Source organism: Labeo rohita, chromosome 1 (genome assembly GCF_022985175.1).
Source record: "Labeo rohita strain BAU-BD-2019 chromosome 1, IGBB_LRoh.1.0, whole genome shotgun sequence".
NCBI lineage: Eukaryota > Metazoa > Chordata > Actinopteri > Cypriniformes > Cyprinidae > Labeo > Labeo rohita.
Window position 1 is genome coordinate 12,837,325 of NC_066869.1, and position 15,579 is coordinate 12,852,903.

General features: G+C 37.2%; 1 protein-coding gene across 1 annotated transcript in view; it reads right to left on the minus strand.

Annotated features, from left to right (window-relative positions):
* LOC127162900 (complement C3) overlaps positions 1-13,021 on the minus strand; it is a 155,804-nt gene extending 142,783 nt beyond the window's left edge. The window contains exons 1-13 of the mRNA XM_051105821.1: positions 12,929-13,021; positions 12,653-12,851; positions 12,315-12,483; positions 11,866-11,939; positions 11,675-11,763; positions 11,306-11,388; positions 11,134-11,221; positions 7,717-7,819; positions 7,475-7,583; positions 7,291-7,406; positions 5,913-6,059; positions 5,581-5,775; positions 5,238-5,429 (exon numbers count right to left, since the gene is read on the minus strand). Coding sequence (XP_050961778.1) covers positions 5,238-5,429; positions 5,581-5,775; positions 5,913-6,059; positions 7,291-7,406; positions 7,475-7,583; positions 7,717-7,819; positions 11,134-11,221; positions 11,306-11,388; positions 11,675-11,763; positions 11,866-11,939; positions 12,315-12,483; positions 12,653-12,851; positions 12,929-12,999 — 1,635 coding nt within the window. The 5' untranslated portion in view covers positions 13,000-13,021. The remainder of the gene's footprint in view (positions 1-5,237; positions 5,430-5,580; positions 5,776-5,912; positions 6,060-7,290; positions 7,407-7,474; positions 7,584-7,716; positions 7,820-11,133; positions 11,222-11,305; positions 11,389-11,674; positions 11,764-11,865; positions 11,940-12,314; positions 12,484-12,652; positions 12,852-12,928) is intronic.
* Between the last annotated feature and the right edge of the window lie 2,558 nt (positions 13,022-15,579).

The window sequence follows — 15,579 nt, forward strand, 5'->3', positions numbered from 1 at the left end:
TGCCAGACCCAACAATGCAGAAGAGCTGAAGGCCACTATCAGAGCAACCTGGGCTCTCATAACACCTGAGCAGTGCCACAGACTGATCGACTCCATGCCACGCCACATTGCTGCAGTAATTCAGGCAAAAGGAGCCCCAACTAAGTATTGAGTGCTGTATATGCTCATACTTTTCATGTTCATACTTTTCAGTTGGCCAAGATTTCTAAAAATCCTTTCTTTGTATTGGTCTTAAGTAATATTAAAATTTTCTGATACTAAATTTGGGGTTTTCATTAGTTGTCAGTTATAATAATCAAAATTAAAAGAAATAAGCACTTGAAATATATCAGTCTGTGTGGAATGAATGTATACATTATACAAGTTTCACTTCTTAAATGGAATTGGTGAAATAAATCAACTTTTTGAAGATATTCTAATTATATGACCAGCACCTGTAAATATGATTTTGTAGTCATAAACACAAGCATGCTTTGTATGTATTATACTATAAAAAAAAAAAAAAATACATTTTACATTCAAAAAGACTAAACTATTATTATTAATCATGTTAGAAACATCTACGTTTGAACAGATATTAGCGAACAGAGTATTTTACAGTAAAGATTGGTCTAGACATTCATAGACTCTAACTTCATAGTGTTACCACTCATATTACTTTTACATGGTTTTATATTTTATAGAACATTGAAAACATCCTGGCATCATGAGGCATTTAGATGCAATGAATGAAACATACTTCAAAATGTTTCACTTGATTATACATTTATTCAGGAATTATAGTTTGGAAAAAGTCTAACCTCCACTGAATCAAGCCGCGCATCGCATCACGTCCATCTTCTGAGGTAAATCCAAGGCTTATTCCTCTCAGCACGTCTTCTTCCAGAAACAACAAGTAGCTGAGATGAACTTGAAGAAAAGTTTTGCTGCTTTGTTTCCGGAGGTGATGTGGGTGTTTGCATGTCACGCGTTTCACATGGACGATTGTAATATCAAAAGCAAAAGTAGCTTGTGGGCGTAACCACAGTAGAGATAATGAGGTCAGTTGGGAAAGACTGGTCATTGCGTTGATTACATATGGATTACTTTATCACAGAATATTTGTTTTTGATAAGACTTACTGCATTTAAAAGTATTCAAGCTTTCTATAGATGTATCTCTCATGTCTATGTGTCAAGTATTCGAGTTTCAGTTCATTTTAGTGATCTATTTCGAAAAGATAAGTGTACAGGCTGAAAGCGTACCCTGTTTGTTTTCTTTATTTTATGTGATATTGTGAGTGTACACAAATATAAATGGACCCTTTACAGATTTAGATGTTGTATTACTCTTATGTATGCAATCAAAAATGACAGAGCAAGTTTTTTTCACTGTCATCTGGAAAAAATGCAAGCGTTCCCGCCCATGCCTTTGCCGACCCCAGGTGGTTAAGCCCTGCTTTAAAATATGGTTGGTGCATTAGTGGCCATTTACTCAGCATGTAAAATACAGAGCAACGTAAACAGAACCTCTTGAATCTCAGTAAATAAGTAAGTAAATAAATAAATGTATCCTCTTTACTGGATAGCATGTTAAATGTAAAGCACATGGCAAAAAAATGCTGAATTTTCAGGTGCCACCTATGGAATCCATGCAAGAACAGTAACTGATACTGGTATTTTGCCACAAGGCACAATTAAGATATTGTGATTGTATATTAAATCTGTGAAAATACTTACTGCGAGCCAGAATCAGTTCCTCTTCTGTATTTATGTTCTTGTGGGTTTTCATCTCATTGCAGCAGTGTAGGAAGGCCTTGACGCACTCTTGTCCGTCTACGATGTATGTGGCTCTTCGTTCACATGTATAGCCGAGCTTATTATCCCTCATCCCATCAACGCAGCACCGCTTCACTTCACTAGAGTATTGACCAGCTAGTGTAGAATAATGAGGGGAGTAGGAGAACATGGTGAGAACTACTGGGGGAAAGACAATGTTCACTTAAACGTGAACAGTGACCTAAAAAGATAAAGGTTCTGAATCTTTAACAGTAAAAATGTCAAGAAGATATTTTCTTATTTGAATGGTAAGAGTAAAATCCGAGTAAAATCTAGTTTCTCACCTAGTGTATTAGTGATCTGCAGGAGACTCTCAGCTCTTCGTTTTTTTTTCTTTGCAGGCATGGGACACTCAGGCACTAGGGGACAATTAATTTGAATAAATTGCACTATTAGATATATTAAATACAAATTAATAGATTACAATAATTAATTATCCTGAGATAGTAAAAAATTTTAAGAGCAGCAAGAATTAATTAAACCTAATCAAATATAGTGCAGTATACATAGTGCAGTAAAAAGTACAATAGTATTCTTTGGAATGTTGTGAAGTCAAGTTTTCTAAAGAAAAAGATACTTGAAAAGTACTTTTAAAGGAGAAGTCCACTTCCAAAACAAAGATTTACAGATAATGTACTCACCCCCTTGTCATCCAAGATGTTCATGTCTTTCTTTCTTCAGTCGTAAAGAAATAGTTTTTTTGAGGAAAACATTTCAGCATTTTTCTTCATGTAATGGAGTGATATGGTGCCCCGATTTTGAACTTCCAAAATGCAGTTTAAATGTGGCTTCAAACGTTCCCAAATGCGATTGTAAACGATCCCAGCCAAACAAAAAGGGTCTTATCTAGCATAATGATCGGTTATTTTCATAAAAATAATACAATTTATATACTTATATTTATATAACTTCAAGGTCAAATGCTCGTCTTGTCTTACTCTGCCTGGACTGTTTTTTTTTTCTGGTTCATGACAGTTAGGGTATGTAGAAAAACTCCCATCTCATGTTCTCCCTCAACTTTAAAATCGTCCTATATCGCTGTTTTACCTTTGTGTTTTACGTTTGATCTTCTTTGCATGTTCACTTTGCATAGACTGCGTCTGTACTTCTGCAGCGATGTAGGATGATTTTGAAATGATTATTGAAGTTGAGGTGAGAAAATACGGTGAGGTGAGTTTTTCGACATACCCTAACTGTCTTGAGCCAGAATACACAGAGTTCAAGGAGAGCAAGGCAAGACGAGCGTTTGAGATTAAAAAGTATATAAATTGTATTATTTTTATGAAAATAACCAATCGTTTTCGCTAGATAAGACCCTTCTTCCTCGGCTCGGATCGTTTGCAACTGCATTTGGGATCGTTTGAAGCCGCATTTAAACTGCATTTTGGAAGTTCAAAATTGGGGCACCATAGTAGTCCATTATATGGAGAAAAATGCTGAAATGTTTTTCTCAAAAAACATAATTTCTTTACATCTTGGATGACAAGGGGGGTGAGTACATTATATATGAATCTTTGTTTTGGAAGTGGACTTCTCCTTTAAAGCAGAGTAAAAATACTTCAATACTGTCCACCTCTGGTCATTTGTTAATTAAGTGCACTACACTGGACGTACTGAAAGCGTGTTAAGACCACAAGGAAAAATGTGTGTTTTCTTGTACACTGTCTTTTATATGTCATCACATTGAAGCCCCACTGCTGAAAAGCATTAAAGGTAACAATGCTTCTAGGGTGGAAACACTTTTTTCTCTCTTCACCGGCTTCACTTTCTCCTATACCCCTTGTACCAAATGGGGGGGAGGGGGGTTCTCATTTCAAACACGTGGAAATTCACTCCTCTTTCTTCTCTCTTTTGAATATCATGCCTTTGCGGTTACTAATCCTGCCAAAATTCATCTTGTTGTCATCTACCATTCATCAGCTCAACTTCCTGGAAGAGCTGGATATGCTGCTGTCCTTTTCTAGAGGATAGCACCAAGCTGGTTGTCCTTGGTTAACTTCAGGAAAGAAAGAAATGGTGTTCCAAGGGCAGGTTAGGGGTTTCCCCTTAGTTATACAAGTTTTCAGCCATTGTTCAAAATAATAAAAGCTAGGACAGGAAGATATGAAGAAGAGCATAGAAAAAGGGAGTGTGGAGCCTGTAGCTGTTCTGTGGGCAAGCACCAATGACTTGAACTTGATGCAAGCCGCAACTGGAAGCCAGTGCAAAGACTTTAGCATTGTCGATAAAAGGGCAGGGGCTTGAGCCCTCGTGACATTTCCGGTGCTTGCCAGAGTTCAAGAGGCTGACTTGCTAGCTCTTCTGGCCTTGTTCAACCTCACAAGAAAGCACACCTCTGTGACAGACAAAGCAGGCAAACAGCCAAACTACATTCTCACACATAACTTCACATCTGACAATTTTTTACTCTGTTAGATCTCTCTGACCACTTCTTTTCCTAGTTCTCTGTCAATCTGCATGCTGGCCACTGACACAGTCCTTTGGTCTCTTTTGGCCATAAAATGTATTTTCTCTCTGCTACACACATCTCCGCTGTGGTCTCTGGTCACCTCTTGGTCAACATCCTTGACACCCTCCAGCCCCGAACCCATCCCACCTGCTACAGGTGCTCTCACCACTAAATCACATCATCTCTCAGTATTGGCAAATTTTCCTCATTCCTGATGTAACTTCACTGTCTCCCAATGGCAGTCGGAATCAAATTTAAGGTTTTGACTTTGGCTTTCCATACCACCACTGGCACTGCACCTCCCTACCTCATCCACTTCTGCAAGTGTACTGTATGCTCCCACCTTCACAACGAGGCACAAAGTCACTCTCCAAAACCTTTGCCCTCTCTGTTCCTCTTCGGTAAAATGCTAGCCTCCACCCAAACTGCTGATACTGTACATCACAAATTTCAATAAGCAGCTCTTTGTTCAGTGGATAAACTATTAAAGAAGTTGGGAGGAAAAAACCTGTTCTGGTGTCAGTTCCTCCTGCAGTGTTGGACACAAACATCAGACCCGCGTCATTGAAAACCCCCATACTGTCCCTTCCACTTCCTGCCGTACAACCGGTGTCATGCTTCTCTATGAAGTCCCAGATCTAGAGGTGCAAAGAAGATGCCAGCATGTTTAGCATGTACGTTTAATGCCATGAGCTGTTTGTGCTATGAAGCCTGAAAAAGGTCCTTTACTTGGGTCTGAGTGAGTCTGTTCTTGTTAAGGACGTGCACTGCCTTGTCAACCACCACCAGACCAACTTTAGCTCCGGGATCTCCAGTTATCTGCAACTTGACATCTTCTAATGGCTCAAAGAAATTTTGCTTTGACTTCTTAATCTCAAGCTTGAGCTGTGATCAAACCAAGATGTACTGTGTTCAGAAAAAAAGACCTGGTTGCTTGGCACATCAACTATATCTTGTGATGGTCTACCCACCTTTCCCATGCACGTGTCCTCCACATCGACCCAGACTGAATCAGACACTACTTCTGATGAGCCCACAAGGTAATAAGCCACAATGCGGAAGGACGGCACCATGTCTTTGGTTACAGGTAGAGACAGAGACACTAGGCTTTGTCCTGATCCCCTTATCCTGTCTGCTTTGATGATCTGACCTTTACTTAAGATCTAAAAATCAGGCAGACATGATGACAACATTTATGAGATTCATATGGTTTCAAACACAAGCTGTGGTAGTAATCAAATATCGACATGATAAAGTAATACTTAAAGTATAATAAAGTAATTTGTGGTGCAGCTGAATAACCATAATCTTTACCATGTAGGTGATATATTGAAGATGAGGACTTTCTCCAGTGTTCAGATAGGCTGTCATTTGAGCACCAATCTTAAGCTCTGCTGATTCCACAATAATGTTCATATAGTTGTTGGAGCCAGTTTTAGACTTGTAGGCCTGAGCAGTCATCTTTCTCTCTGCCTGCTGTTCTTTTAACTCTGTGTCAGTGATCTTTGCCTGAAAATAACAAATAAATTGTTTTCTTATGTGCTGTGTACATTATGCTCCACTGCTTTTTCAACATCTGTTAACTGATCTGTCTATCACCAGTGAAACTGACTGAACATTAGAGCAGTTGAGATGGCAGGTCTTACAGTGATCTCCAGAGTGGAAACTCCTTTCTGAGTGTTGATGGTAAACTTTGCAATGCCATTGGCTTTCGTTTTTTGGCTCCCTGCTTCAGGACTGACCTCCACTTTCACATTTTCAGCCGGTGTTTGGTCCGGATTTGTTACGTAAACCTTTTATAGAACACAGACCAAAAATTAATGAAATTGTGACCTGTGCTGGGAATTTTTTTAATTTTCACAATGTCTATTAGGAAACCTTCAAATTTATGTTTGATTTATTGGAATCGACCAAAAACGACTGAGCTACACCCATTTGAAGTCGACAGAGTCAGCAAAGTCAATTTTAAAGGGGTCATCGGATGCCCATTTTCCACAAGTTGATATGATTCTTTAGGGTCTTAATGAAAAGTCTATAATATACTTTGATTAAAAATTCTCAATGGTTTTGTAAAACAACACCCTTTTTACCTTGCCAAAATCAGCTCTGCCAAATTCATCCGTTCTGGTCAAGGTTGCTTTAAATGTTAATGAGCTCTGCTCACCCCGCCCCTCTCTTCTCTCTGTGGAGTGACGAGCCTGTTTACTTTAGCTGCATTTAGCCGCGTTTAGCCGCTAAACTTGCTAACTAGCACGTAATTAGGAAAGGCGATCACAAAGATTCATAAGAAAACCCTTATACTCACTTCTGCTGTAAGTGAAGCTGGATCACAAATGATTCGCGCAAACATTGACGGATATATGTAGATTGGGAAGCGTATTCTCTTCACAAATAAACGTGTGTGTGTGTGTGCGCGTGTGTGTGTGCGTGTGTGTTTTCCTCCATGATGGGTTGTAAGTGACTTCAGTCGATGCAAGCCCTTCTTGGAGTTGATGTGTGGACTCTCAACTGTTCTTCTCTACTTTTATATTGTTTTTATATGTTGCCCTAATAAAGTATTTTTGTGATTTTTGAATGATACCTGTGCCTCCACGTGTTGTTTGCCACTGGGTAGAGAAACTTGCGCGAAACCTCATAGATAAAATCTTTGGGTGAGATTCCCAAAGTGGTGTAGTCTGGCATTAATCGTATGTATCCTGGAATTGGGGTCCAAATTTATTGGTCCAATGTTATTTGGGCTCGGCTACAATCACATATTGCTATATTTCTTTCAGATTTCAAAAGCAGTTTGAAATGCTTTTGTTGTATTGTATTGGCTGTTTTTATACATGCACAAAGCCGAGGAGCTGTAGAGTTCTTGCTGCAGTGGAAACGCACCGTAAGGGCCGTCCACGCGCATGCACTTTTAGGGTGTTCTTACACTAAGTACAGTTGCCTTGAACCGAGCCCAAGCGCGATTGTCCCCCCTCCCCCGCAATGAGATGTTAAGGAGTTTAATGTGTAAAATCAGCTACTGTCTTATACCGAGACACTGATGGGCATTCCAGGTTTGAAGAATTGTGGTGTTCTTTTGAAGTGGATGGTGTACGGTGACGTCACGATCTGAATGCCTCTCCTTTCTGCTTCCACCATTTCACCTCCTAAAACACACAAACAATCACATGCATGCAAACGTGCATAAAAATGTACAATATCTGTTGAGTCTTACCGCTTTCTGTTAAAACGCTGACAGAAACATAGATTGATCGCCCAACCAGCTGGTTAATGTTTGAAAATGTCTGACTGGTCAGTTCTGCAGTGCCCTCTCCATCCACAATCTATTCACATATGAGAAACACAGCAAAATCAGTCTACAAGATGTAGCAAAAAGCTGTTTAGCTATGCAAGTTGCTCTCTAGGTAAGGAAAAATAAGACTGATCTCAACTTGCAAGATGTTTAATATCTCTCACCTGAACTTTTTTCAGAGAGTTAGGAATACTTGTTTTTCTCTCTCCGTCCATCAAACCAAACACTACAAATGCATCTCCATCCACCTCCTGTCCAAACAAGTACCTATAAAGCACACAGAAAATGAACAGTTTAAACTTTTTCGGTTCCACAGAATGATCAAGTCACGCTGAATAAAACCAGGTTAATTTACATGTTATCAAATTAAGCACATTTTAAAAAAAGTTCTGGTTCCCACATAGCAATTGATATTTGGCCCAGCTCTGGGCCAAGCAAGGAGTTACACTCGGCCCAAGTGCAGCAAAGAATTACGGCCCTTGTTTGGCCCAGATCTGGACTACAGACATGAGCCACACATGAGCCATAACTGGCCCAAATTTCAGCCAAATAGTAACGTATAACCAGCCCTGAACTGAGCCAGAACAAGTTTTATTAGTGCTACCCCCAAGCAACCATTGAATCAATGTTAAAAGTAGTTAATTTGTCAGTGTTAATGAATTAATATAACTTTTGCTCCTACTAATAATGTTGAAAAAAAAAAAATAATTTCAACAAACCACCATTGTTGTGATCAGTGATTGCTTTAGTTGGGCTCCTGACTCTTTGTACTTTAACATTAGATTTTTTTTTTTGTCTTTTGTAACATTGTGTGAAAACATGTTGTTTGAGACAACAAAAGCTAAGATCTGCAGAGATTAGATGACAGCGATGACTGTAATAATTGCAAGGTTATATAATGATTTTCTCACAAGTGTGTTGGGCTTTTGAATGATGGTGTGATACTGCAATGTGAGATTAAAGCTCAATAAAACCACTATCATACTTTTATGAATTAACAGAGAATATATTAAAAAAAAAAATCTTTAAATTACTGAATCAATTAGACATCAAGAATCAGTGTATGAAACTCAACAATGGTGACAATCAGCAAAATAAAATTCTATGCAGAAATGCATGCTGGGTATCAACATAGTAAAAAAAAAAGTCATTCATGATTTCCAGCATGCATTGCAGTTGATCTGTTTAACTGAATTAGTTTTGTGATTGTCACCATTGTTGCGGTTTGTATGTTGAGTGTTCATGTCTAAATCTTTTCATTTACTATCACAGATTCTTTTTTTTTTGCATTTGTGATACAGAAGATTTACATCAGTAATGACATTCATCAATATTATTTAGAATTGTTTCTCAACTGTATTGCTAGTTGACACCCACTGCAAAAAGCAATCTACTTTAACTTAGTTTTAAAATATCTCTTTTCAACAGCATAAGTGTTTACATCAAAACACCATTATAGCACAGAGAAAGAACTGACTTAATGAAAAGCAAGAATCAAGAACCAAACTAAAGCAATCACTGATCACAGTAATGGTGGTTTGTTGAAATGTCAACATTTTTTCAACATTAATTGATTTAATGACTTTAACATTGACAAATCAACTATTTTTAACATTGATTCAATGGTTTTCACCTGCTCTCTTGCTATCTGGGACCCAGTCAAGCCTTCAGTAAACCACATAGAGTCTAGTCTTTAACCAGAAACCCCAAAACTGAGCCTAAAAAAGGAAAACAAAAACCAACTCAGCCATGGATCCATCAATAAGCAGTAAAACACAGTTACACCTTTAGACATGGCTCAGTTTGGGGGCTTCTGGTTTAAGACTAGTCTCTATGTGGTTTACTGAAGGCTGAGATTGTGTAGCACTATTAAAACTGGTTCTGGCTCAGTTCAGGGCTGGTTATAAGTTACTATTTGGCTGAGATTCGGGCCAGTTATGGCTCATGTGTGGCTCATGTCTGTAGTCCAGATCTGGGCCAAACAAGGGCCGTAATTCTTTGCTGCACTTGGGCCGAGTGTAACTCCTTGCTTGGCCCAGAGCTGGGCCAGATGTCAATTGCTACACTGTAAAAAACAACCTATAGAATCTACTCAATAAAATGAGGTAAACTGAGGTAACAATTTACACTCAGTTTGTTTGGGTAGATTCTATCCTATATGTCTGAGTAAAGAATACCTGAATTTTTAGCTAAGACAAACTAAAAAAAAAAGTAGGTGAAGTCTACACAGCAAAAAAGCCCAGTGTTAAATGAACTCTCCCGGGAGTTTGAGTCCATACTCAAGAGTATTAAAATTATTAAAGACGCCTGATGTTAATAAGCAGAATCACCAAAAGGAGAAAATCTAATTTTGTAAGTTGCCATTATAGTGGTCAGTGTTAGCATTAGTTGGGCTCTTGACCCGTAGCTTTTTAACATTAGCTTTTGTTCAACTGTTTAGTTAAACTAGCCAGACAAGCCAAAGAGCAAAAGTCATGCAGTGGTGATAATTCTGTTTTAAAATAAACTTAATTTGAGCCACTGAAACCATTTAGAGTTCTATATTCTTTATTTATTGCAACTGCCTTGTGGTTTCACAGCAGCAAAAAAATGATAAAGCCTGAATTTTTTTTTTTTTACAATTTTGAATGGACTTCTTACAAGCTCCTCCGATAAAAAAAAAAAACTTTCAAAATCTGTTTTTTTAGGCACACACAGGCATCATGAATCAGCATATGAATCTCAAAAATGGTGACAAACAGCATATTCAGAAACAGATCAACTCTAAACATCATGGAAATCATCAGCTCATAATTTATTCATGCCACAATGCATGATGGGAGATATGGATGAGTTTTGATTGGCTACAACATACGTTTTTGTTGGTCACCATTGTTGTGATTCTCATGCTAATTGTTGATGTCTGTGTGTCTAAATCTAAAAAACATTTATATTTTTTCCAGTCAAATAAATTTCAGAAACACCTGTCTGATTAAACTAACATAAACAAAATACAACTCACTTATTCTGGTTGCTACTTCATGAGTTTGTCAAAGCATAATCAAAACCACAAAATCTCATTATTTCTGGTTTGTCTGACTGTTATAACTCAATTACAACACCCAAACAAAATCTAATATTAAGAAGTTACTCGTAAAGAGCCCAACTAATGCTAACACTGACCACTATAATGGCAACTTACAAAATGAGATTTTCTCCTTTTGGTGATTCTGCTTATTAACATCAGGCGTCTTTAATAATTTTAATACTCTTGAGTATGGACTCAAACTCCCGGGAGAGTTCATTTAACACTGGGCTTTTTGCTGTGTAGACTTCACCTACTTTTTTTTAGTTTGTCTTAGCTGATAAATTCAGGTATTCTTTACTCAGACATATAGGATAGAATCTACCCAAACAAACTGAGTGTAAATTGTTACCTCAGTTTACCTCATTTTATTGAGTAGATTCTATAGGTTGTTTTTTACAGTGTATGTGGGTTGTTGATAGTACATTATTTTGTAGTTTACATGTAAGTCTGTTTAAATCAGTGTGCTCACACATTAAAGATTCAACACAGTGAAGCAGAACATATTTTGTCTTACTTGGCTTCAATGTTGACTGTCAGCTTCTCATCACGCACATAGAAGAATGGCTTACTGAGTGTTAATTTCACTTCAAATGTTGGAAGCACTGAAACCAAACAAATAATAAATTAAATTCATTATTTGAGTTATCTTTTCTTTTCTTTTCCTTTTTTTTTAACACAAGTCTTACCATATTCTTTGACCTCAAAGTCTGCAGTAAACTTCTTCTGAGGAGTGTCTGAGAACAGTGTGACCACCTTCCAGATTCCAGTACTGAAACAAACAAATCACATCCAAATTCATACACATCTGATTTTGATATACTAAATCAGTAAGATTTAGATGCTGTATTTTTTGTTTATTTTTATTTATTTATTTATTTATTTTTAATTTATTTAACTTTATCTATCTATTTGTTTGTATTTTTTTTTTTTATCATTGTTTTCTGAATTGTTAGGTGTTTAAGGTAAGTCTTGAAGTATACAAAATAAACAAAAAAATGAAGTTGATTGGTTCACTTCAGGTTAAATAGCTAAAGTCTCAACAGTGTTTTACACACCTGGCAACATCAGGGATAAAATAGTGTCCGGATATCATCCCTTTAACTGGAAATAGCTTATCTGATTTAACTGTGATGTTTTGTGGATTCTTCAGAAACACAGAAATCAGCATGAATACTGTGACAGCTGAGATGGTCAGTGCAATGTATTTTTATTATACAGCTAAAATGTCATGAGTCAGTGTGTTTACCATGATTTCCACCATGATTCCAAACCCACTGCGTGGTGTCATGTTGGGTGTCAGAGAGAAAATCCTGTACTGAACTGCAAAAGAGGTCAAAGTAAAAACTGATGTTTTTATTTTCTGCAGACAAGCTCCACAGTACGGGCTTCTGACTACAGAATCGCCCTGATCTTCTTGCAGCTTTCATTTAAGTACCTCAGATCAAAACAAACATCCTCCAAAATGGAGACTGGAAGGAAATACCAATTGAAATTTGCATCGATCAAGTTCTAGACGTGATCGTTCACACCTTTCTGGGGACAGAAAGGGTTACTAATGACACATTTGGATATTTGCATGTCTGGGAAAAAATTGGGATTAAATGGGTTAATAGAAATGCTGATGTAACACAGTTAAAGTTCACATTGTGCATTAATATACTCCATATTTGTTATGTTTTCAGCACTTAATCGTACCTTTGCTAGCAGGTGTGTAGATGGACTTGTCTGTTTGTACAAATATATATCCAGACTGGAATGAGAGCATGACCACTTTCTCCAGAATGACGGTTGGAAACTGAGCTTGTAGATACACATACTGCTTCTCCAGAGGATCATTAGAGAAATATTGCCGATCACTTGGAATCTGAACAACAGCAAACAGTTAAAGATCTATAGCATGCATAAAAACAAACAAATTGTAAATAAAATTGCAGATTGTATAAATATGAAGTTTTCCCTCTGAAAAAAAAAAAAAAACACACACACACACACAAACGCTGACATAAGGACAAAGCGTGGCAAAGTTGCAACACCTTTATATCTGTAAGAATCTGGAAATTGTGGTCTGCAGACAGTGTCACTGATTTGGACTCCATTATCTCCACGTGTTTGTTTGGGAAGTCCTTTACAAAGATCTTCACATTCAGGTCTTTTCCAGAGTAATCCTGAGCCTCCAAAAACACATTCTCTGAGGAACCCACCCTCAGCAAATTAGGAGCTGACAGAACAAATCTGAGGAGATCAAATCAGAGCGTTTTTAAGCAGATCTGTTAGTGAATCCATGAACAAACCATGTGTTTGATACTCACAGTGGGTCACATAGTGTGAGGAGCGGTGAGGAGAGAAGAACAACACTCAGAAACAGCAGCTTCACGTCCATCCTGCCTGTCTGTGTGTCTCTTCCTGTGAGCATCTGTGAACCTGCAGCAGCTCAGATTTATACCCGCCTCCATGACCCTCAGAGTCCAAACTGCTCCCTCTTGCTCTCTGTTTGTTTTGGTGCTTCCTACACTCAAAAAAAAAGGTTTTGTGCCACTGTTCGTTTCACCCAGGTATTTATTGTTAAAACAACACAAGTATGTTTCTTTTTCCGCCAGAACACTATTGTATTGTGCTCTATTAATTTAAACTGTTTAAGTTTCCATTTTACTTAATTATCAATTGTTAAACTAACGTAAACGGTTTAATTTCGCCGTTCAAAAAATTTGATAATTAAGTGATCAATTAAAAGGTGATTGTGCATTAGTGATGAACACCTGCTGTTAACAAGCAGAATCACTGAAGAAACGAGAAACACAAGAACTACAACTGATTTCAGTCACAGATTAAATCAACTGAAATAAAAGACATTAAATCTCTCAAAATCTGATTAAACAACTCCACAAACAGCATCACCAGCTTCAGTCATTACTAAGCAGACTGGCTTAATTGTAATAATAATAATTAAAAAAAAAAACATAATGCCACCATAATTGTGGTCAAGGTTTGCTTTAGTTTGTCTCTTGACCCTTTTAATAACTTACAATAATTTTGCTTCTAAGCAATTGTAGTTTTGTTTCACAACAAACATTTGTGTATTGCTAAATCAAATGTTTGAAGCAAAAGACTTTTTTATACTTTTTGGTTATAGCTCATTTGTGTAAACATTATAAAGCGATCTTTCTCTTTGGCTTATTGATGGGCATATTGCTGAAGAAAGGTCCTATTAAACAATCACCACCATAAAGCTTCAATTTTGAAAAAAAGAGGTGCATTTGCTCAGGATTTTAGACATGAACACTTATCATATGATCCTCAACAGTGGTGACAACAATTATTCATACTGCAGTGCATGATGGGAGTTTTTACTATGTTGTTACCCAGCATGCATTGCAGCATGAAGCATTTTGATTGTCACCATTGTTGAGATTCATATGCTGGTACTTGATGTCTGTGTCTCTGAGTAATAATGGTGTTTATTTATGTTTTACATGAACTTAAAATAATTTTTTATTGTTACGGCATAGTTTTTTTGTTCTTTTGATTGCTGAAGTTTCACGGGGTTGGTTACGAATACCTAAATGCATAAATTGTGCATAATTTGACATAATTGTTCTCTATCCATAATTTAAATGAGTTGTCTGAAACAAACCTCCTTATGATGATAAAGTGAAACACATTTGGCCAGTTTTTAATAAACCAAAACATGTTCACTGAACTTAATGGGTTAAAGTTACAAGGAAGTGAATAAATTGAGTTGGTTGGACATTACTATTTCACACAAATTCTTCCTCATTCTGCTGTGTTGTCACAACACAAAGAGTGTGCATAGATTCAAAAAATTCCATTCATCAAAAACAATTTGGTTGTGTGAAATCACCAGAGGTGGAGATTCCAGGGGTCAGAAAGTAAAAGTCCTGCCACATATTTGTTCCACCCATGAACTGATGAAATGATTTCACCAGAGGTGGAACCAAGTCCTTCTGTTCAAGTCACAAGCGAGTCTCAAGTCAAATCCCAAGTCCTCAAAGAGTTAAAGGTAATTGATAATTAAGTGACTAATTAAATGATGATTGTGCATTAGTGATGAACACCTGCTGTTACTGAGAATTACAGAGGATCAGATGTTGGTGTTTTACTGGTTAAAATGATGCTACCATCATGGAGATCAGTGTTTGCTTTAGTTGGGCTCTTGACCCTTTTAGTAAGTCAAAGTAAATTGCTTCTAAGCAATTGCAATATTGTATCACAACAAGTGTTTGCACATTGTTGTTATGGTAGCACAGACTAATTATGTTAGATCTTTCTATGCCACAACTTCTGTAGTGTTGTAAAATAGTGAGACCAAGACTGTATGTGATCTGATAGTTATCAGGCAGTGACCTGATTATATGGAAAGTAGCTTTATTTGTGTTCAGGTTAAGGTTTTGAAAAACCAATCCTGTGAAGCTTGGCATGGAATTATAGTGCAGTCGTGAGAATTCTTTTATACGTGGGGCATGTAAATATTTTAGCTTTTGTGCTGTTCAGACACACGCAGACATCAAGAACCAGCATAGGAATCTCAACAATGGTGACAATCAACTAAATTCTTCATGCTGCAATGCATGCTGGGTAACACCATAGTAAAAACTCCCATCATGCACTACAGCATGAAGAATTATTGTCACCACTGTTGAGGATTGTATGATAAGTGTTCAGGTCTAAAAGCCTGAGCTGCTGCAAATTTTCCCCCAATATTTAAGCTTTACAGTGGCATTTCCTAATTCAGCTTTTTATCCAGTTGTTTGATAATTTGTATCAATCTACAAACCAAAGAATAGCCATTACATGATGTTCACTCATATGATTTAAAAGCAAAACATGTTATCTAACATGTTATCTCTGCTACCATAATAATAATGTGCAAACACTTGTTGTGATACAATATTGCAATTGCTTAGAAGCAATTTACTTTGAATTACTAAAAGGGTCAAGAGCC